This window comes from Olea europaea, chromosome 1, assembly GCF_002742605.1.
Source record: "Olea europaea var. sylvestris chromosome 1, O_europaea_v1, whole genome shotgun sequence".
Classification (NCBI taxonomy): Eukaryota; Viridiplantae; Streptophyta; class Magnoliopsida; order Lamiales; family Oleaceae; genus Olea; species Olea europaea.
Window position 1 is genome coordinate 6327941 of NC_036237.1, and position 24023 is coordinate 6351963.

A 24023-nucleotide genomic window follows, 5' to 3' on the forward strand; every position below is an offset into this window, starting at 1 on the left:
AAATTTTTTTTTTTTTTAAATTAAATCTTAATCCGAAACTATAAAAATTCCAAATTCCAAATCTGAATTTTCTAAACTGAATTAATTCATACGAAAATAATAAAATTATACCGCAAAAATTTTCAAATTTAACAAAACATATAACCAAAAATTGTTAAATCTGAAAATTTCAAAATGTATTGCAAGAACCAAACTAAAACCTTTGATTCTCAATGATTCAACATGAAGAGGCTCTGATACCACTTGTTGGATAATTTAATACTTTAAAATACCGGATCTTTCATGTTAAATCATCAAGAAATATAATAATTAAAGCGGAAGCATACCTGAGTCTGACATGGTTAATGCAATATGGATTTCGCGGTATGATCTTCCAAATCTACACGCAGTCTCCTATTCCTCTCTGTGATGGAATGCAGTAGAGAATGAACAATAATCTGTTGCGTGTGATCTGGGGACCATAACCTATTTATATGAGGATGCCCTTTGACCTAATTCGGCCCATCATAAAATTAGGACTTGGGCCCGGTCTCTACACATATGTAAACCCATACTTTAATTGGATACATTAAAGCCCAAAAATCGAAACCTCATTAGATCACTTTAATTGGACTCAACCGAATTCGATAGCCTATAATTTAACACACAATTATTCACACATACAAGCCCATCTTTAATTAAAAATTCTTATAATCCAAACATACTTAAATTGATTGTGCTCGTGCTCGTTGAGAACATTGATTGAAAAATAAAAAATAAAATCCCAAACTGAGTCTTCAAGGTGCTCTTACGTGAACTCACTTTTTTATCATCCATTTACTACGTTCATAGTTTTCATAAATAAGAAGCGACAGAACTTATTCATTATACGGTCACACATGTAGATTCACTTGTTAATTCTATAAAGAAAGAGAGAATAGGTAGAACGAGAATTGATGACTTTACGAGTCTTGACATATCTTCTCATCTTCTTGCACGCAAACGGAAAGCTAAAGAAATGTGCTATATCATGTATGCCTGCTTTTGACCACTCCTCTCTCCGGTAGTGAAAGTGGGTAGAATCATTCTGGTACTTAGATAGGGAGAGTTGGAGAGACTGAGAGAGAAGCTCTGTTCAAGTTCGAAGATGAGCTTGTTGATAATCACGGTCGACTCTCTTCTTGGGGAACTATAGAAGTAAATAAAGAGGTACCCAGAGTCACAACGAAATAAAGCGCATAGTTGTGTTGGATCTGGATGGCCAATCTGTCCTCTAGACCTCAACCACAAGGATTTTTTATCCAAGCACAGTTTTATATTCACTGGCTCCCTTACAAGATTACATCTTGATCTTTCATATTCCAATCAAAGTGCCAACCTTTCCCAATTGCAATTTCTTAGATCGGGCACAATTAAGGTTTGATAATAGCAGACGTTAGAACAAACAAAATAGGCCAGATGACGCTGGAAAACCAGTATAATGAATGATTTTAAGTTATTTTTTTCATATCAAACAAGTCATCTAGGTACTGAAACTGCTGCAAAGTACATGCTCCATCAGGTTGATCCTAGCATCTACTTGCCAAAAAAAAGGATGTAATTCCCTCTATTTTCATTGTGCCATTGATCAGTTAATAACAATTATTTTCAAAGATACACATTCACTCGATATAAATGAAAAGTAGATAAATCAATATAAAGCTAACCGTTGAGTCTTTCTACACGAGGGTTTCCAGTAGGATTAAGCGATAGTGGATTAATAATTTTTCATCGTCATGGCCCTCCAAGTATAGCATTCTCAATATCTTCTCTACTCAGTGCATAACTAAATCTCCTTTCGACGTCTTTCTCAAGTTCTCCTGGTCCACTCTTTAGATACCTGCATTCAATTCCAAAGAGCTGTTAGAAACTTGAAATTACTAAAAATTGAGAAAGAAATTATAGAAGTTTGTTCGACAGGAGAGTAGCAAACATAATGAAGAAAGACGAGATATTTAGCCAGTCGGAAGTTAATATAAAGCAGGAAAGTAATTAAGTAATATCTTCAATGTAGAAATTCTGAAATTGACTCGAGAGTTCTACTTTACCTTTTTTTATCTTATGCACTTACCGATCTCTTGACTTCGACAATTCCAATATGTTGGCACATTAAAAGCAGAAAAAGAATAGAAAAGACATTGAATCTTCTGTCAATTTACATGTTGTCTTAAGAAACGTCCTCAACTCCATCTACAAATCTTTATAGTCAGTCTCAAACCCAGATAAAAGTGAAGAGTTGGTAGACTTTATATTATAAATGACCATCTTGGTTTGCTCTTTCTAAAAATACTCATGGTTCGACCACAGCCCATTAGACTACAGGTGAAGGTTTTTGAATTATTTTCAAACCAACCAAACCAAACCAAACCAAACCATTTTTTTTGCAGTTCGGTTTGGTATCAAACCATGATTTTATCGACATAAAAATAACATCTTTCAAAAAATTGAAAAAATAAATATATTGGTCTAAAATCTCGATATAGTACGTAAATTGAAACATTCTAAACATACACATTAAATTATTAATATATATTTGTCTCAATACAAGCTTAACCAACGCATTGATACAAGGTTCAACCATAAAATTTAAGCTTACAAATTCATTAGTTTTGAAATAGATAAGAAAAATGAATAGTTCGATTTGATTTCAAGCAATTTTTAACCATTAAATCTAAACCGAACAATTTCCAAACAGTTTTGTTTGGTTTTTTAAAATGTTGAAACCTAAACCGAATAAATTTCATACCAACGATTTCAAAACCGCAATTTCGATTCTGTCTGCAGGTTGGCGGTTTCTTTATTCACCTCTACATTAGACCATTCAATATTGTTAAGGGTAAAACCGAAATTAAAAAAGTAACCAACAAGGCTGACTTTTTAAGATGAAAACCTAAAAAGCAAAATAAACATCAAAACATTTATTATATCGCCCTTCTTTTTACTAGAATAACCTTTAGATCAGAAGAAATAGTTTGCAAATAGATAAAATATTTTATAACCCTGTTATGATACGAAGATAGTCCAAGAGACAAACTTAAAAGAATTGAAAAATATACTATCCAACAAAGCAAATTTCATATCCAGTCACCAGTGAGCAAGATAAAAACTAGCTACTGCTTAAGTAGCAAGAGAACCTTACTTATGGTTCTCTAGCAGGAGGATCAATTTCATCCAACAAAGGAATCCCAGACAGACAAGCAGTAGGACTAAAAACAAACTTATGGATTCTCAATTGACAAAATGGTTAACTTTAGTTCATATATATGGGGAAGTTCATCTGTAAAATCTACATGCAAAGTAACTGACATATGGAGGAGGAAAAGTAAAGAAAACACTACAAGGATGGACAAAAATGATTTCGTATCTTTTTTATTAAGGTGGATAGAACTTAAGGCTTCAATAAACATAATTCAAAGACGAAAGCTGTGGATAGTATCTTAGCTTTTGTATATTTCAACAGAGCAGACAATCAATCTTAATCTTAGTGTTACATCAAGTAGTTTTTCCGGAAGACTCAAAATATGGTACAATTCAAAGCCTCTGGTCGATGAGACTTGAATTAAATCTTTTAAAATGATTGGATTCCTAAATGTATTCAGAATAAGTTGCATTAATTAGTCATGTGTACTGCTCGATTGCTGTTAATCTACTCTATACAGTGGTTGGATATTTTACACCAATATTGTTTAGAATCAAGAAATACATATTGCAACTTAGAAATTGAACAAGTGTTGCAATCACCAGCATAGTTGGCACTATGGGACCATGCAACCTCTTGGCTCACATTTCCTCCCTTTTTTCAATGTGAAAAACTGTGTGATCAATAGTTCGTCAAATGTAACTCATGCCATTGCAAACACTATGCTAAGCAGTGTCAAGGACCTCAAGGTAAGATAAGTGCTCTCAAGTCTTAATCGCTAACTTTGAGAGCAATAATAAGCATGAAGAAATAAAAAATAAAAATCACAAAGCAAACCCAGATTTATAGTAGTTCACCGCCAGTACAAGAGATTTTTCCACTTGCCACCACAAGTTTTTGTTAAAACAGACAAGCAAGCAAGGAAGCAGAATGTTTTTATAAAGACAAAGCAAACAAAGCTATACAGTGGTTCACCCTCAATACGAGAGCTACTTCCACTTGCCACCACAATATTTTACTAAAATAAGTTCACAATGGAGAGATCTCACACCTCTCAGTGTGTGTATCTTTAAAAATCGGCACCCTCGAGTTGCTATAGATATCGTTGAATATAGCTCGACCAACAATCATGCAAGAATAGTATAATTATGCTTCACATAGTGCAACATAAGAAAGTCCAATAGTTGCTGTATGCTCTGTGTTTGTAAGTTCTTTATAACGGATTTTATGAGCACTTCTTTAATGCCAATTTGCTAGCTTCTCTTTACAACTCTGTTGTATTTTATCTGATCCTACACAATCGAGACTAAAAATGTAAATCCTCCATACATCTTCACCTATCAACAAGCCAAAACCCCAAACTTCATTAAAATATTATCCATCACCCAGCAACCAATAAATTATCCAAAAACCTTAATTTTCCCTTCCACAAAAGTAACACTAAATGTATCCTTGCCATCAAGCTGCACTATTTTCTTCTCCGGTTAAAACAAATGCCCAATGATCTAGCCATACTGCTCCAACTTGTAAATTTAACACTAAACTTGATTCCAGAATCCAAATCTATCTGCAATTTCGTTGGTTGATCCATCCGCTCATCCCTCCTCAGAAGGGAATGATGTCCAGAGAAAGGAATATACATCCACCGTTCATTGGGGTGATCAAACTATTCGTTCCCAGTTCCAATTGCATTTGTAACAGTAGCACTCTCGCCCATCTGTCACCATAAGCTCAATCTGAACTTTGCCGTTACTGGCAAGATTAATCATCTGACTTATTCTAATAATAATTGGAAGGAAAACAGTTAACCAGTCAAACAATACTGACAATGACATCTGTTGTGGATTAGAAATTCACAAACTCATTATGATATCCAAATGAACTTCCAATTAAGAAGTAACGGAATAAAAAAAATCCATTCCCGTCCGATTAGCTAAATTAGTCCAAGCAGGAATCTGCCATTACCATCCAAACAAGAATGAAGAAGCTATCAACACTATTCCTCCCACAACTGTAAAAAGATTCTTCAACAAGCTTAAGGTATGCCGTAGTATACATGAGAGTGTATATTTCCCAGTTTCAACTATATTTAGAATCGTTAAATACTGACTTAGGCATTAAATGAAGATACATTACATCCTTCGTTGCATGTATTGCTTCATGATAAAGAAGGATAAACAAGGAAGCAAATTTTGACTGCAACAACATAAACACACACTAAACAAACCAAAATGCTCATTTATCTCTAACAAAAATATATGAAAAATACTAATTTTAATTTAAGGGAAAAAAAAAAAAAACCTCTAAAACTCCAATATTTAATCATCAAATGCAAGCCTTAATACGATCAAACCTTATGCAAAGATCAGTGACATCGAGCGAGAGTTTGGCATGCCAATCAGGTTTCTCTACAAACCAAGCAGCTCTATCTTCTCTACTCTGATAAAACCCAAGACTTCTCAACCAGGCCTCTATGCATGGCAAGCTGTGAGCGTATATTGGCTTCTTTTTCTCCGGCAACCTTTGAAGCCACTCGTCCTCTGCTTCGGACACCTCTGCTTCTTCTGATGATTTTGACTGAAATAGGGTCTTTCTCGATGTGGAAATGGAAGATAAATTTTGGATACCCGATGAGAATTTCTTTGAAAATAAAGGGAGTGCGGTGGAAATTCTTGGATTGGAGGATGATAGTGTTGAAGAAACTGTAATGAATTTGAAGGTAGAAATGGTGTGCATTATTATTTGTGATTTTATTCTATTTCTTATGATTCTTTATTTTCTCTCACCTGTTATGTAGCAATGAATTTGAGGGTGGAAGAACTAGTTAAAAGTCGAATTTACAGAGAGATTTCAAGAAAATGTTGGAGAAGATGAAGATAGGGTTTAAACGTTGTCGTATTTCTTGCTATCATGCGTTTGTCACGTGATAGTGCGAAATTAAAAGCGCGTCGAATTAACTAGGTGCCAAAAAGCGGCATTGTATTAATGTACGCACTCACTCTTTTGATTCAGTCTTTTATTAATTTCATTGTTATTTCATTAAATCTTTCCCCTTACTTGAAAGTAACAGAAAGTTACGTTTTGAGGAAATAAGAAACTTTTATTTTATTATTAAAATAAGTAATCTATTTATTTTAAACTTTTATCATCAAAAAACTACTTAGCCCTTGATAAGGACTAAAAATTTATTTTAATAAAAGTTGATAAAATATTGGTTGAAAAGTCGTGAATTTCATAAAATATATTGTTAAAATTAATTGTTGACTTTGATTTAAAATAAAATCTAAATTTTAATCCTTATCAAACAAGTACTTGCTGTAAAACTTATTTCAAACTTATCAAATATACCTTTATCTACTTTAAAACTTATTTCGAACTTATCAAACATACCTCTATCTCCTTGATTTCATCTATGGAAAAGTATATCCTACAGACATACCATTAATCAAACAAATTCTTGTCCTAAAACCTTGTCAAGAACGAGTTTTTGTAATTCATTTGCATTATATAGACATGCTTAACTCCCAAAATCCCTCACAATAAACAACAAATTGCTTGCCACCAATGGCTACAAGCAGCAATATTGCTGTGCTTAATGCTCTTGACAATGCAAGCATACAATGGTATCATGTCAACGTGATTGTGATTGCCGGAACGGGCCTTTTCACCGGTGCATACGACATGTTTTGCATCCCTACCATCATCAAGCTCTTAGGCCGCCTTTATTACCACGACCACTCCACGAATATGCCAGGAAGGCTGCCTCATAATGTCAATAATTTTATGCTCGGAGTAACCGTGGTCGGGACTCTAACCGGCCAGTTAGTCTTCGGGTGGCTGGGTGATAAACTAGGAAGGAAGAGAGTTTATGGGATTACCCTGATTCTTATGGCCATTTGTGCTATTTGTTCAGGCTTTTCCTTTGGTTTCAGTCCCAAAGCTGTAATGGGAACTCTCTGTTTCTTCAGATTCTGGCTTGGATTTGGCATTGGGGGTGATTATACTCTCTCCGCCACCATTGTGTCTGAGTACGCTAACAAGAAGACTCGTGGGACTTTAATCGCAGCAGTGTTTGCTATGCAAGGTGTTGGCTATGTCTTTGCCGGCCTAGTGTCGATGATTCTTTCAAGAATTTTCCTCGATAAGTACAAAGGGATTCGATTTTCGGATGATGATATTTTGTATGCTGAGCCTGAGGCAGATTATGTTTGGAGAATAGTTTTGATGCTTGGAGCTCTTCCTGCAATTCTCACATTCTACTGGAGGATGAAGATGCCAGAGACGGGGCGATACACAGCACTTATCAAGGGTAATGCTGAACTAGCAGCTTCTGATATGGGTAGAGTTCTTGACATGGAAATTCAAGCTGATCAAGAAAAGTTAGCACAATTCAAGGCAGCTAATGAATACCCTTTATTGTCAAAGGAGTTCTTTCGACGCCATGGCCGACACCTAATTGGTACGACGACTACATGGTTCTTGTTAGACATAGCTTTCTCCAGCCAGCACCTGACTCAAAAGCACATATTTACTACAATGAGACGAGCAAATATTAGCGCTCTGCAGGAAATGTTCGAGACCTCGCGTGACATGTTCTTCATTGCCTTTCTGGGCTCCTTCCCTGGTTACTGGTTCACAGTATATTTCATAGACAAAATAGGCAGGTTCTGTATCCAACTGGTGGGGTTTTTTATGATGTTCAAATTCATGCTTATCATCGGAATAAGTTATGATTACATGAAAAAGGAAAATCACAAGTGGACGTTTGCTGCACTATATGGGCTGACATTTTTCTTCTCCAGTTTTGGCCCCAACAGCACCACGTTTATTCTTCCGGCAGAGCTATTCCCGACAAGATTTAGATCCACTTGCCACTCACTGAGTGCAGTATCAGGGAGGGCAGGGAGCATGATCGGCGTATTTGGAGTGCAAAACTATGTTAAAGATGGAAATGTTAACAAAATTAAGAAAGCCATTATACTTTTGGCCTTCATAAACCTGGTGGGTTTCTTCTGTACTTTACTGGTGAGGGAGACCATGGGGCTGTCGCTGGAGGAGATATCCGGGGAGGACGGCAGCCTGAATGAGACACAGATGCCCACTCTGGCAGTTCGACGGACAACGAATACAATGCAACCTCATGTGGTGCCACAAGATTCTGCTTAGGTGGGAGCCAAGTGGTGCTACTTGTGCCACCAATACGATGTCTTGTTCCTCTAGGAGGCAACGAAAATGTTTACAAAATACATATTTGCTAAGATAAAATATTTCGAAGTTTAAAAGTATTATTTAAATATTAAATTTTATCATAGTAAAATTCTTTATCGAATAATTATGTCTAATATTCATTATTAATTTCGCACTAGATAATCTAACAAATAAATATTGAGCAATGAATCAATAAATTTAATAGTAATTTGCACAAATTATCATCACCATTTGCACCTGATGCTACCAAAAATTATACGTGTTGGTTCCTGAACTTGATGATTGAGGATGAGCACGAATGAGCTCTTCTAGTATCTGAAAAAAAGGTAACGAGGTATGACCTCATCACCCCTCTGATGCTTAGGGGGTGTCTCCTCTATTGAGATTGTGATGAATTTTAAAAGTCATTTTAAATTTAGGTGTTTTCAATTGAGTAAAATATAGGTGTCCCCAATTGACATTTTAATGAAATCCTGTAAAATTTAGGTATACTCAATATTTAGTGAATTTATAAATATTTCATTAATAGAATGATTTTAGAAGATTTGGATGGATTTCAAGTCTAAAAATACATGTAACCAATTTTTTTGAAACTTCAGCATACTTGATGAGATTCTGATGGAATTTGTAAGAATCTATTTAAATCCACGAAATTCATTAGAATTTATAATTTTTTAAAATTCATTAAAATCTTAATTGAGAACACCCCTATTAAGTTAGCGAAAGGGAAAAGATATACGTGTAAAGCTATAAATTGAATGTAAAAGCGTACCTCAATAATGGAATTTGATCATGTATTTATAGATATCGATAATAGACTTGTAAAAGAATCTAACTACATGCAACCCTTATTATTGTCATGCAAAGTGTTTGTATTATATTGAAAGTTTATGTTTTGAGTTTGAATCGAAATGTAATAGGTAAACAATGAAGATATAGGTCATGGGGAATTATATTCGAAGTAGGATTAATGTTTTTCTAGAATGTATAAGATAAGGATTACGTTCAATGACGTACGACCCGACCTTAACATTGAAGCCTGACCTGGATAGATCCGACCTTAGCATGGAAGCCCGATCTTGGTGCTTGGGTAAATGTGGGAAGACAAGATCGGGCTATTAACTTTGAGTCTGACCACATAAACTCGAGGATGTTCTAGCCCTAGGATAGTAGTTGAGGTTATCATGACCTCGAGCATGAGGTCGTGGATGGTCAGGTCATATAGAAATTGTACACACCAACACCTATTAGGCAAATTGTTTCTATCGTTTCAAAATTGATATTTACACCATTATTTCAACATTTTCTTGCTGAGTCGATCATTTTTGTCTCATTGTCATTTCCTTCTGTCAAATATTGGTAATTGAATCAGAATGTCCTTATCGTTTGCTTTCATAGCGCAAATCGTTTCTATCATTTCAATTTTAGCATTTGGAACTCTCCGATCCATCTTTCTTTGCACGAAATCTTTTTATCGACTATTTTCTCCTTTAAAATATTGCAAAATAACTAATTTACCCTCTTTTTAAAATAAACAAATAAAAAAGAAATAAAGAGTACAAAAATAAAGATATAACTCCAGGCAGAGTTCCTAATTTTTTCAAAAATATAACAAATATCACATAAAACAATTAAAACCCACTAACAAAAAGAAAAATATTTCATCTTCCCCTTACCCAACCCTACGCCACATCCCATCCCTTGTCCTCCACCAATACCACCACCATCAAAATAATTAAAAAGAAAAGTAAAAGTATAAAAAAAAAAAGTAAGAAATTAATTAAAAATAGAAAAACTAAAAAAAAAAAAAAAATTAAAATGATTCTTCTTCCCTATCCAATTTTGCATCCAACCACGGGCTATCACCACCATCATTACCTGTTTTCCACATCCCACTAAAAATACCATCCAGGAAATTTAACTATTTTCCTGTAATCAAGTTTTGTGTTTCAGTATCATTTTATTTTTAGCGAATTCTCTAGAATTTTTAGGAATTAGCTATTTTCAACAAATTCTTTTTTATATCTCCTTGTTGCTGAATTATATATACATCTATGCTTATTGCATCAACTTTTGAAATTCACTCTGAAGGTTCATTAGAAAATTCATTCAAGATCTTAATTCAAATCGCAATTCTAATTGTTCTAATTCAAACTCATCTAAGAGTAAAATAAATCCTTTTTTTAAAAAATAGATTTTTTTGTTTTTTTTGTCAATATGTTTTAAATTATTTTAATTGGGACTCGTTTCGCTATTTTGAAAAAATTAGAATTTTGACTGTAATTTTTTTATATTATTTCTTTCTTTTCAATTTGTTTATTTAAAGAAGATGATAAATTAATCATTTTACAATGCTTTAATGAAGAAAATAGATGGTAAGGACATTTTCACAAAGAAATATCGATTTCAGTGTCAAAATGCTAAAAATATCGATTTAAATTTTTTATTAATATTTCAATATAAATTTTAAACATTTGTAATTCTCAAAATTTCTTTTACAATTTCGCATATTTAAACACCTGCCGAAAGAATTTATAAATATTTTAGTTTATAAATAAATAGAAATCAGTGAAGGATAAATTGATAGTATTGGTAGGTCCATTAGAATGTTTGATTAAAAATGAAGTTTGGTCATTTAAAAGATTTATAAATAATTTATAAATTGACTCAAAGGAGGCTTATTAATACATCACTTTAAAATATAGTTGACATATTATTCTAATCATATTAGTACATAATAAAATACAGTGTCAGCTAAATGAACAATAACATTATGAAAATTTATTAAGCCCTTTATGGAAATTAAAATCGGATTTTTAGCAAACTCTGATAAAAGTTGATAAATGTGTGGCTGAAAATTTGTGGATCTCATGATATATGCTGTTAAAACTAATTATTGACTTTAACTTTGATAAAAATATAAATTTTAATTTCAATCAAACACGAGCCAGTGTTCAGTTGAGAAAATATGAGCACGAGTCATGAAGGTTGTGTTTTCCTAAATCGACAAGAATTTTTTTAAGTGGAGCAGAACCTACTAAAGAACAAAGCAATATCAATATAATTTTTTCGACCAATTGAAATCTGACGGTGTTGCTAACGGATTTCTGATAGGAAGCTGTCGGATTTTCTAGGCTAATGACCGGTCATATCTCATAATTCAATATTGCTCTCAAACTCAGCAGAGTGTAATGCTATCCTTAGCATGGACGTGGGCACACCTGGAGTGTACACTGAAATATAGGGACGGATTTAGAATTGGATCCAAAATTGGGCTATAAAATTTTAAATCGGGCTACTGTGGAAAAAAAAATTTACATATAAAAAACTGATTTTTTACCCAAAAAAATAAAAAAATACCTTAAAAAAAAGTTCTTGAACTTGAGTATGGGGGGCTACAGCCCAGCCCAGCCCAACCCCCCTAAATCCGTCACTGTTGAAATGTACAAATAGCATTTCCCTATATATTTCTGCGAAAGGATGGTTGGCTCGCAAACAAATGCCACCTGCATGCAGCACTCCACATCATTGCGACATTAGACTAGTTTTTTAATGGAAAGACTTGCCCCTCTATTAGAGTCCTCAATTTTTCAAAAATCTATTTTTCTCCAAATTTATTTTCAATTCCACGTTCTCTAATAAAATAATTTTATATACAAATTCATATCTTTTTTTTCCCCTTTTATACTTTTTAACCATGCATTATTCAAAAAATCATTATTACAAATCATTATTACAAAATCTATTTTTCCAAAAAAAGGGGCCAAATTTAGACTAAAGGCAACGGAAAATTATCCATGTGTTGAAGGATGTTAAGCAATATTATAAAAATAGGATCGGACCGACCGGTTCAACTGGAAAAACCTTGAACCGACCTTTAATTAGATCTCCTTTCAATGTTTTAGTAATTTTTCAATGTGAGATATTAGCTCCTTTTTAAAGGAGACTATTCTTCAAATGTTATGGTAATCTCTCAATGTGGGATGCTTGTCCATTGTCATTTTTAATTGTTTCCTAGTTTTCTTCATCATTTTCATTAACAAATCATAAATCCCAACAAGATTATAATTTTCAATTTGAACAAAGCAAATTATTTTGGACATATTAATTGTTAGTTTTCAAGGTTATAAAATAAATTAAATAAATCAAATTAATAAATATTGATTACATTTATTTTGAACGAGAAAATTAAAATTTAAAAATATGTTATAGTTATGATATTTTATAGTTTATTTATGTATTTATTTATTTAATTTGTTATCCAGTTCAATTCGACCATTTAATTCTCGACCCTCTTCCTTTTCTGGATCGATGCTCGGGTCGATTTTTAAAACATTGATGTTAAATCCAACATTTGATGCAAGACTATATTTTTTGGCTGAAATATTCTTGCAAATTTTATTCTCTTAACCTCTGCACCTAAATCCTTTTCCTTATTCGATGCATTAAACAAAATCTTTACCTAAATATTTAATTCTTACACAACACAACAATTTGCATGTAAAGTCAACAAAAGTTGCCTTTGGCAACATTGTATCATGAATCTAGATTTCATAGAAAAATTTGAAGGAACAATTATTCGTCACGTTTTTTTTTTTTTGAATTAAAAAAAATTAAAAAAATTCTAAGTTTGAAATTTGAAGACAGTTGCTCAAGTTCAAGACTACAAAATAATTCCAAAGTTATTCTCAAGCAAAAGAAGGGATCTTTTCTTTCAATTTTCACCTCGTGATTCTTTGTTTAATAGCACCTAGTTAGCAAGTCTTTACTTATCGAAAGAGAATTGAGATCAGCTATTCTATTTTTGTTGTCTAATTTGCAGTTTATTCAATTAATTATTGACACGTTATTTTAAATTAATATATCAAACTTTTTTCTCACTTCTCTTTATGCTTAAAAATAGGTGACATTTTAATATAAAATGACGTATCAATAATTAATTTGATGGACAACTAATTTGACAGTAAAAATCAAACAGCATATCTCAACTTATCAAAAGGGTTGGAGGAACGTGTGGGGTGGGGGATGGAACTACCCCCAACATTAACAACTTCGAATAAAAGAAAAGAATTACCCCTATGTAAGCCCTATTTTTGAGAATAGATTTTGTAAGAAAAAAGTGATTTTTTAGAATACGTGGTTAAAAAAATTAGGTTTATGTACGAATTTATATTATTAGGGAAATATATAGTTAAAAATGGATTTAAAAAAAAATTAAAATTATGGGACTCAAAACAAGAGCTAAATAATTTTAACGACGGGAATATAGAGAGAGTCGAGAGAGGGGTCTCGAACTTGGTTTGGAAAATTGCAAGATGGACAATTCAGACGTTACATGTGGGCCTATTTCCATAAAAAAAAAAATGTCAAAAATTAACCCTACTTCTTAGATTAATCCTACTTATATTCTATGACATTAGGGAACATCATGCTCTCGTAATAATACCTATGCATAAGGATACTCGTTAATTATTTCGTTGAAGCTCTTGTTATCCTATAGTCGCCGTAAATGTTCATCTTGATTGGATGATCTAAAGTACTCTTATAAAAAGAGAATAATTGTTAGCTCTGAAATTGAATGTCTCGAATCTCAAATTTCAATAATTATGTTTATCAAGATCATCTTACGAGAGAAGATAGTCTTATAGTACAATGATCTAGACTCCAACCAACACCTCTCGACAAGTGATCAAGGCTCCAAACCAATAAGATCTTGATAAATCCTACATAAAGTGACACTTTAATAGGATATAATGATCAACAAACCAAATAAGCAACATTATAGGATTTAGATGACCAATAGTATTTTACTCGTTGTCAAGCAACTCTAAAGAAGGATTATGTGGCAGATTTATGGCTAATTATTTGGGAATATTGGACTTTTGGGATATGTGCATTAACAATTTCAGGTGGAAAATATACACTTTAAAAGGAACCCCATAATGGGAATCATTGAAAATATAGGAACTACTTTTGAATTTGTATGTTGTTTGGGATTCAAGTTTCTGGACATATAATAACTGATAATGATGAGACAAATTTATATTTATTTTACTTTTACATATAATAACATAATTTTATTTGTTTTCGAGTCCGAATCGGACCAAGGCACTTGATTGGACATAACACAAAATCTTGTTCAAAGAGTCAGTTACGGAAATATTGTAACTCACGATCATTTTAACTTGTTAGTGTACCACTTACAGAATCCTCGAAGTGAATTATATCCCAAGGCCTTGACACCCTTAATGTCATCTAAGCGCAGATACAAATTTAGGATTGAAATCGATAAATTTGATTTATCTTGTTAGGAAAAGAAAAGTAGTTAAAATTCTTGGACTATGAATAAAAAAAGTTGTGATAATTGAATGTTACAAAATTTTGAAAAATAAAAACTTCTTTTGTAAATGCATGTTTGGAGAAGCTTAAAAAATCAACTTATAAATAAAAAGTAAATTTTAAGATAAAATAATTTTTTGTTGGTCAAAAAAAATTACTCACTGCCACTTTCTAGAATTAGTCATTTTTAGGCCTTGAGAGAAGAAAAAGGAGGTTGGAAAATATTCCCTTTTTTGAGTTTGTTTCGCTTGGCTTTTCTTGTATTTTACTATTTTTCATCCCTCGGACTTTTGTTCAAAAGTTTTACACGAGAACGCGTAAAATGAATGTTCGTAACGCAACAGACTTTATTATCAAATAATTAAACCTTTTACTAATAAAAAAAAAAAAAAAAATTAAAAGGGTTAAAAAAAAAAAAAATTAAAAGGGTTAAAAAAAAAAAAAATTCAAATGTGTTAACACAAAAAATAATTACTTAAAATTAAGTGTTGCATAGTTTGTATGCTTAGTCAAACATGAATCTTGATAAGATTTATACATAGCCCCCAAGCACATCCCAACTGGTAAAGATGAGGGCGCTTCAAGACTGGCAGATCAGAAGTCGTGAGTTCGATTTTTGGAAGGCTCTTGGAAGACAGATATTCTCTTGGAAGGCAGGATTTATTCTGGAAGGCAGGAACTCTACTGAAAGGCAAGGTGCAAAGATGGGAAACAACTTACTTGACACTTTGGCAGATCACTTGGGGGGGCTCTTGAGCACTGGTCAGTTTGGGGCACAATTTGCAGTTTAACCTGTCTGCAATTTGAGGGACCAAGGTGTAGACTCCAGGATTTAGTCACTGTAAGGTGGATACCTGGATATCAAAAAAAAAAAAAACGATTTATATATAGTTTTTAGCAAAGTAAGAATAATAAGAAATTAATATAATTAAATTATTGTCTTTTTAAAGAGAAGGGAATTTGGCAGCCTTTTTGCGAAAAAGTCACCATCAAGGCTGCCTTCAAAGTCATTTCTTCACTTAATACAACTGGTTCATGGAAGATTCCAACTTCCAGACAAAATTCATCCTCCAAAATATAAAATGTGAAAAAGAAAATAGAAAATTACAATCCAACCATTTATTTCTCTATTGAAATAAGACTTAGGTGTTCGAAAAATCTTTTATACGTAGAATGAAGATTTTTTAGTAATTAATCTTAAAAGTCATGAACGATTACGCGTGATGCAATCGCTGAATACTTGATAATCTAACGGAGCTAATCCTACTAAATCCATGGGCCGAACTGGGCACATAGCTGTAGGCTTTGAACAAAATGTCTCATAAATGATTGGTTCAGGACTACTATTGTTGATTTTATCCCGTAAATTTGCATCATAGACAAATTATAAATTTTAAACTAAACTAGCCTCAATTTGACACACACACACACACACACAATTCCCTAATTGTGTGATTGATTTTAACTTTATATAATTATCAACTAAAAATAAGCAATTAAAGATAAACAACAAATTCTTGAAGTTTATTCAAATCATGAAAGGAACTAGGATCATGAATTGTTAATCTACTTTAATTTCCAACTCCTCGATTATAATCAGTAACTATTGTCGTAGTCAATCAATCATATACTTCTAACTTATTATCTCTAATTGAATTATGAACATATAAATATACATTAATTTTACACGTAGGTTCAAATTTTATTTTTTAATCACATATTCTCTAAAAGCTCACCATTACAGCATATATTTTTGGTTAAAAAACGATGCTCAAATAGGGGCTAAATATAGAATAAATTTAAAAATTTAAACACGAGGTTACCGAAAATGATGTGGTGGGAAAATATTGAATGTAAAAGTTGAATATATTTTAAATTAACAGATGATAATGTGCCACGTGGACATTATGTAATCTCTATAGTTATCTGTCAAGTTGCTGGCACCATGCACTGGTCAAGGTCAACCATCTTCTCGACTTTACAGTGCACAGAATTTTTTAACCAAAGAGCCAAGAAGCCGCCTCGATTCTTCTTCGTTAATTTCCATTAAATCATTCTCTTATATATATATATGATGTGTACGTATCTATATCCTACCAACTCCATTTGCAAAGCAAAACGATAGAGTTGACCTCTTCAATTCTGCGATCTTCCCCTTCATCTCTCAATTCCTTTTCTCTCTGATTCTTGAAAATGGTGATGCTTGTGGACTGTTCCAAGTGCCGTACCACCTTGCAGCTCCCACACGGAGCAAAATCCATACGCTGTGCAGTCTGCCACGCCATCACTCTCATCGGCGAACCCCGCAACTCGCCACCTACGCCGCCACCAACTTATCTCCCATCTCCCACCACCTTGAGTACCAGCAACTATAACTACTATGCTCCCCCGCAGGTACATCCTCCGGCACCTGTTTCAGCTCCGTCGCCGTACAACCACGCTCCACCAAGCCAACCACCATCGGTCCACGGACGCAAAAAGGCCGTGATAATTGGGATCTCGTACAAGAAATCGAAGAATGAGCTCAAGGGTTGCATTAATGATGCTAAGTGCATGAAGTTCATGTTGGTCAACCGCTTCAAGTTCCCTGAAGCCTCCATTCTCATGCTTACTGGTAATCAAACTGAAAAAAGATTTTATTAAAATTTGGAAACTTTTGATTAGATTTATTGCGGCTTTACAAATATATAAATAGGTACAGTATATTGTCAAATTTATCTTTGATGATTCATGAATCTATGATTTATCGTGGGTTTGGCTTAGTGAACATGAATTTTGCAAGTTGCATTATTAGACTTTTCTCGCCAGACTTTTATATTATTGTCCTCTTGGCTTAAAAGAATAGGAGTAATATAGAATAAAGAGCTTTTATATTGGAGAAAAACGATCGGGCTGGAAAATAGTTTTATTTTCCCAATCTTTATTTTTATGTAAAATATTAAATATCTGTATACTAAAATGCCTTCTTTAACATTGACCTAAGTTTGATAGAAATCAACCTCAATCTGGTTAAATTCGGCTCTTAATTCTCCTCTCAAAGATATGAATATATGGAGATTTGTATACTTCGACCTAGAAGCGTAGAAGAGCTAAGTGCTACCTAGGCTTGGAATTATGCTTCTTGTACATTCAAGTTTGACATCCCTTATGTGTAGGAAATTTGACCATTGATTGGAAAAAGTTTTGTTAAAATCAACGGACAAAAATTTGCCAACTCAATGTCAACTTGATGTACTTGTAGCATGATTGTTTGGCTTGCGACATCCCTGTTTCTTGAAAGTCCCTCCCAGGTAGTAAGGGTCGATTTGTCCTTTGACTCGTATGAGAAGTCAGGTTGTGCCAGCTAAGGTACTAAAAGCAAGTGGCCTGCTGTCCGGATGCCTTTACCAAGCCATGCCTGGCAGCATGGCAGGGTCTTTAGGAAACCAGGGCAGCGACGGGCCTTGGCATGGACCACTGCGAGTACTAAAGGTATCGGCTGCATCCGACATCCAAAAGTTAGCTGGTTCTGTGAATAGAAATGGGTCATCAAGAATCATTGTTTGTTGAACCACTTGTCTAAAACTTAAGCCGACTGAGAGGGCATTTAAATTTAATCTTCAACATGTGCAAACCAGATTTACAAGATGTAAAGATGGACAGCCATATCCACAATGAAAACGAAAGATTAGAGAGAAACTGGAACATCTCATCTGAAACTCATTGTTAGAGGAATTGATTCCTTGCCAATGTTTCACCTTGTGAAACTCTAGTTATTCTATTTCTTCTACCACAAGAACTGAATCTGCTATAATGGATATTGAACTCCTCGTAATCATAATTCAATAAAGTCATAAAAGGTAGGTCCCTGACTCCCTAAGGTGAGGAATCTTAGTGTAGTTTCCTTTTAGGCTTGACTAAAGTTTCACTAAAGAGTTTGAAAGGATCTCCCAACAGCGCAATATTGTTAACTTCGATAACAACAACATCCAATCAGGGTCGTGAATCAGCTACAACACCTTGCTTCTTGGTTAATACACTATATTGGGACGACTCTACTATATAAATAACAAGATTTAAACTTCTTTTACTTTTTAATCCTCCCTACCAAAGATGTCAAATAAGTCTCAAACTTATCAGGTTCCTGCATACGTTCTAAAGAACAACTTAGTACGATGAATATCAAACCTTGTGTAGATTACAATAATAATGATGTCGAACCAAGCAGCTTTTCATAGTAAAACATTCTACTGATATTCCTTTACATTTTTCTAACAATTTATAATGGTAACACCTTTTCATATCTGGCTATTCTGATCGAAATCATCCTGTGGAAGTATTTTTCAGAAGAAGAAACTGATCCATACAGAATTCCAACTAAACATAACATCAGGATGGCAATGTTTTGGCTTGTACAAGGTTGTCAGCCTGGGGATTCCCTGGTGTTTCATTATTCTGGGCATGGTTCACAACAGAGAAACTACACTGGAGACGAGATAGATGGATATGACGAAACACTTTGCCCATTGGACTATGAAACACAGGGAATGATCGTGGACGATGAAATTAATGCAACAATCGTTAAGCCTCTCCCTCGTGGAGTCAAGCTCCATGCGGTCATAGATGCCTGTCATAGTGGTACCGTACTAGATTTACCATATCTTTGTCGAATGGACAGGTTTGTGTGAATCTCAGTATCTATTATAACCTTTTTCGCACTAAATACTGTTTTTAAAAATATGTGTGCGTGAATGCAGAACGGGGCGTTATGCATGGGAAGATCATCGTCCTCCATCAGGTGCTTGGAAAGGAACTAGCGGTGGAGAAGTCATATCCTTCAGTGGCTGCGACGATGATCAAACTTCTGCTGATACTGCTGTAAGCCTTATTCTCTATGTTCAAAACTTTTTAGTTTCAAGTTCTAGAAATTAATGGGTTGATGTAAGCTACAATTTGAACACTGAACAGGCTCTATCCAAGGTTACTTCAACAGGGGCAATGACTTATGCTTTTATCCAAGCAATCGAACGCGGGCAAGGAACTACATACGGAAGTATTCTAAGTGCAATGCGATCTACCATCCGAAAGACTGATGATGAGATAGGAGGGAGCGTTGTCACAACGCTCCTCACAATGCTCCTGACCGGGGGAAGTGCTGGTATCGGAATGTCACAGGTATACTCTCGACCATTAGAGATGGAGGACTGTTCGAATAAATGTTTGGATATGTCACTCCGTAATCCGTATTATCAAGAGGAATAACAAAAAGTTGTTTTCACTTTGGATATATCTTAGATTTTATGTTCATCTCGCTGCAGGAACCACAACTTACTGCTAATGAACCATTTGATGTATACACGAAGCCATTTTCACTATGAGTTAAGCATACAGAGGACCCGTTTCTGCAGCAAAAAATGAAGTGCCGAGCTAGCTTCTGGCTTCTAAGCTATTTAGAAGCATGAAAATGTACAGTTCTTGATTTTCTTTCGATTAATTTGTAAATTACAACTTCTGGGGTTTAATTAACTCGAACTTTATCGTGTTGCTACGAATTGCTGGAGTTATTATATTGCATTAAAATTTTCCCTTGGACTAAAAGCATAAAAAAATCAATTGGTGTGTCTTCTTATGTTTTTCTTCTGTACCTGTACATTGAAAAGTTTATCCTTAGTAGACTGGTTCATTTGCATGTGTATTTGACAAGGGGTGTTGCTATTAAGACAGGGCCAAATGACAGGCCCTGTGGCAGTACATCGGGTCACTATAGCAGGTTTCTTTGACAAGGTATCATACAGTAATGACACGTTTTGACTTGGGATGATGAAAGATTGAACAGCAGCAACACAAGATTGGAGAGAGTGAGAGATCACGTTGAAGGAAATTACCGGCAAAAAACACAATATATCATCATTTTAATATTCAGTCGAATTATTTGGAATCTAATCATATGTTCAAGAAAAGCATCAATAAATGTCAACTTCTTTTTCATATTTATTTCAAGAAATTATTTTTACACCAGGACCCCGAGATATTTGTTTCAAATGAGCTGGAAACCAGCATTTAAACACGGAAACAAGCGAGAAATTAAGTAGACGTCAAAGGAAGAATAGTAGGAAAATTAAATGGGTTGAATACGCGCCTTTCTTCTAGTCTTAACCAGTAAGAGCAGCATTGAGAGCACTGTGTACATCAACCCCAATTTGTGCTTCGGCTTTCTCCACGTCGGTCGATGCTGAGTTTAGTTTCTGTGTGAACTCAGTGAGGCCTTTCTGAACCAGGCTCGGATCAATTTGGTCAAGCGGTGTGGCCTCGACAGCCATTATATCTGCAACAGAATTTGCATGGATAAAAGCAAACCCGCTGCTGAGAAAATATTTTTTTACCTCATTACCTTCATGAACTGATAGAACACCGGGCTTCAGTTCAGCAATTGTGGCCACATGGCCAGGCAAAACACCCATCTGCCCAGTAGTAGCTGGGACTATAACCATGTCAACCTGAAAAGTCATGCACAGAAGGATGAGAGAGATACCAGACCACTATAATATGACAACAACAAGCGAAGCTTGATCCCAATAAAATTAAGGTAGCCTACGTGAATCCTGTTTCTCCACTCTTTCTAGTTTATGCTATGATCCACCATAAGATATAAAACAACTAGATTGTCAGCAACTAAAACAGACTATGATGGCTTTAGTTTACACACACACCCTCCTAATATTTGTTCTGCCGAGACGGCACTACTCTTATAACTGGGAGTCCACTTAGGTATATGCAAAACACGTCCCCTCCAACAAATCCATCTTAGCTCATCATTTTGTAAGTTTATTTTACGATAATTCATTTTTTTTTTTTTTAACCAGACCAACACTTAAAGATGGCACTGTATAAATTACAGACTTAAAACTTTCAATGCAATTTACCATCTGATATCTTTCCATCAACCAGACTATGGAAGTATTTGAAGTTCAAGGATAGAGCCAGATCAAGGTAATCAACTGTGCACTCATAATTAACTGGAGGTATGGGAGGCTGACCACATATTTATATCACTATGTATTGGATCTCACTAATCAACAATTCCTACAGTTATCTGTTAAGAGGCTGCAAGATAGAACTAGATTGATGACTCTGCACTACCTGATTACAAAATGATTCACGAGTTGACAAGTTCTATCAGAATCAAAATGGACTATACATGGAGCTTATATAGTTATTTGTGAAATATATAACGATATTGTCACTTAAAACAGTTTAAAGTAACAAAAGCTCCAGTGGAATCTAAGAATAAATTATCAAGAAGTTAATTTGGAATCCATGGGCGACAGGAATTCTGATTGTCAAGTCGAAAATGCTATTAGATATCACTTTTGCCACTTGAAAACCAGAATAGATCAAAAGAATAAAAGCAGTACCTATCCTAACCATGAGTGCTAACAGTAGCAGGGAAATCATTTCGGATGGAACATGATGGAAGACTAGGCTCTAATACTTTGTACAGCAAACATACATGTAGTTAATGGGCATATAGTTTGAACAAAGCTCCATGATACAATTATTCACCAATGCTGATTTATTATGGGTAAGGGATAAGCTAAGAAAATCATAATGAGAATGTGGACATTTTCTCCAAACACTACATCAACAGACCTTTATATTGTGCCAAGGCTTATCAGGCCTCAAGAGCTTCAGATCTCAAAAGATTGAATCTCCCAGGTTCAACTATAATACAAATAGAAATGTCATCATACAACGCCATTTAATTACAACATATCTTCATCTTCCTGTGCACGAATACAGAAATCTTGATGCACTAGGCAAGAAAGTTTATTTGAAAAAAATCAAACAGAAAAATAATTAAGAATGGACAGTTTGAGCTATAGAAAAATTAATTAAGAATGGCACAGTTTAAGAACCCTTTTAGCACTAGGCAATGTCTGGACCGATTAGCTCAGTTAGGCAGCAAAGAACAAATGAAAAGAGATCAAAATCAATAGTGGCAAGGAAGTTGTACCCCCCACCCCCACTCCACCCAAAAAATAATAATAAAAAAATAAAATAAAAAAATCCAAAAAAAGTTCTTGAACAATTTAAAAGATAGAAATCGATTTTGTGCATTACACCATTTCTTTGTTACAATTTTATAATACATTAGTATGTAATTGCCTTTATATGGGGTGTACATTCAATCACAAACGTGTATATGGACATTTGTGTGCACAAAATTGGAGGCTTTGAATCAGAAATCAGAGACAGCATCGGTCAATTTCAATCACGTCTTACGTATCTAAGCTTCCGATCTATATTATTTGAGGTAATTTTATCAATTATCCAAGAATAATAATTTGAACATTTTTCTTGACCCTAAACTTCAGATTATTCTCAAACCAAAAACAAGAAGCAATTGTAAGATACCAAAATTCAAAAATTTCACAGTACAAAACTCACACCAAAAAATAATATATAATTGCAATGATAAAGTCATATTTATTCATATAAACCTATAATATACCTCTTTCGCGGATAATAAGGAATCGTAAGGAAGAACGAGATTGACAGTGAGCTTGGAGGGAATGGTAGAAGGGGTCGGTGGGCGAGGGGTCATGAATGCCGACGGAGTCTTCGGTGGGTCGATGTTCGGGATCGCTTTCTTCCAGGAGTCCACGAATTTCGAGTCTGCGGGTGTCTCCGCCACGACATCGGTGGAGAATGGCCGGCTCCACCTCATAGCAGCTCTGCTCATGAGGAATCGTGAAGACTGTCTCAACATTTTCCCTCGTGATTTTCTGAATTTCGAGGCTGAGGTTTTGCGTGCAATGAAAGACTGGAGTTTTGGGGAAAGTGGAAGATGAGCGTAGGGCGGGTCAAAACCGGATCAATAGCCTGAACTGAACCTAAATATTGGAACGGGTATTTGAATGGTGGATTCTCGATTCTAGATCTGGAATAATCTAAGGCCCCGTTTGGTATGGAATTTTTGCCCCAAAAAATTGATTTTTTGACCGTTATTTTACTATTCAAGCCGTAATTTTTGACTTCTTCTCTCACATGTGGACCCCACTTTTTTTCTAACGGTCAAAAAATCAATTCTCAAAATCCCTACCAAACGGGGCCTAAATAAATTTACTAACTAGTTAATTTAGCTATAACTCAAAAATATGATTTTTCTATATCTAATTTTCAATGCAAACATAACTTAATCAAGTTGATATAAGTTTAACCCAAATTTTTTATTCAGTTATTCTACTGTAGTATCGTTTCTATAATTATGGAGAAATCGAATTAAAACTCGACGGAACCTCTCTTAATTATTGTAAACTCGCTATCTTCCTCTTCTATT

The 24023-nt window shown here is 34.3% G+C and overlaps 4 protein-coding genes across 5 annotated transcripts; 2 read left to right on the forward strand and 2 right to left on the reverse strand.

Moving 5' to 3' along the window:
- Window positions 1-1457: 1457 nt before the first annotated feature.
- On the reverse strand, window positions 1458-6035 carry LOC111387469. Its single transcript, XM_023012056.1, has 2 exons — window positions 5511-6035; window positions 1458-1858 (listed from the first exon to the last, which is right to left on the reverse strand). Exons 1-2 carry the CDS (start codon window positions 5891-5893, stop codon window positions 1753-1755), a joined length of 489 nt encoding a protein of 162 aa, XP_022867824.1. The 5' UTR covers window positions 5894-6035; the 3' UTR covers window positions 1458-1752.
- Window positions 6036-6721: 686 nt separating this feature from the next.
- LOC111403637 (inorganic phosphate transporter 1-11-like) lies at window positions 6722-8323 on the forward strand. The gene has a single exon (XM_023032218.1). It carries the CDS (start codon window positions 6722-6724, stop codon window positions 8321-8323), a length of 1602 nt encoding a protein of 533 aa, XP_022887986.1.
- Window positions 8324-16790: 8467 nt separating this feature from the next.
- LOC111387551 (metacaspase-1-like) lies at window positions 16791-20312 on the forward strand. The gene is made up of 5 exons (XM_023012155.1): window positions 16791-17318; window positions 19031-19361; window positions 19441-19561; window positions 19652-19858; window positions 20002-20312. Exons 1-5 carry the CDS (start codon window positions 16898-16900, stop codon window positions 20059-20061), a joined length of 1140 nt encoding a protein of 379 aa, XP_022867923.1. The 5' UTR covers window positions 16791-16897; the 3' UTR covers window positions 20062-20312.
- A 336-nt stretch (window positions 20313-20648) lies between these two features.
- LOC111387639 (ATP synthase subunit delta', mitochondrial-like) lies at window positions 20649-23596 on the reverse strand. Of its 2 annotated transcripts, XM_023012301.1 has the most exons (3): window positions 23196-23596; window positions 21075-21180; window positions 20649-21008 (listed from the first exon to the last, which is right to left on the reverse strand). In XM_023012301.1, exons 1-3 carry the CDS (start codon window positions 23451-23453, stop codon window positions 20836-20838), a joined length of 537 nt encoding a protein of 178 aa, XP_022868069.1. In that variant the 5' UTR covers window positions 23454-23596; the 3' UTR covers window positions 20649-20835. The 2 variants fall into 2 exon arrangements, with proteins under 2 accessions (XP_022868069.1, XP_022868006.1); XM_023012238.1 differs by having other exon boundaries at window positions 20651-21180.
- Window positions 23597-24023: the final 427 nt, after the last annotated feature.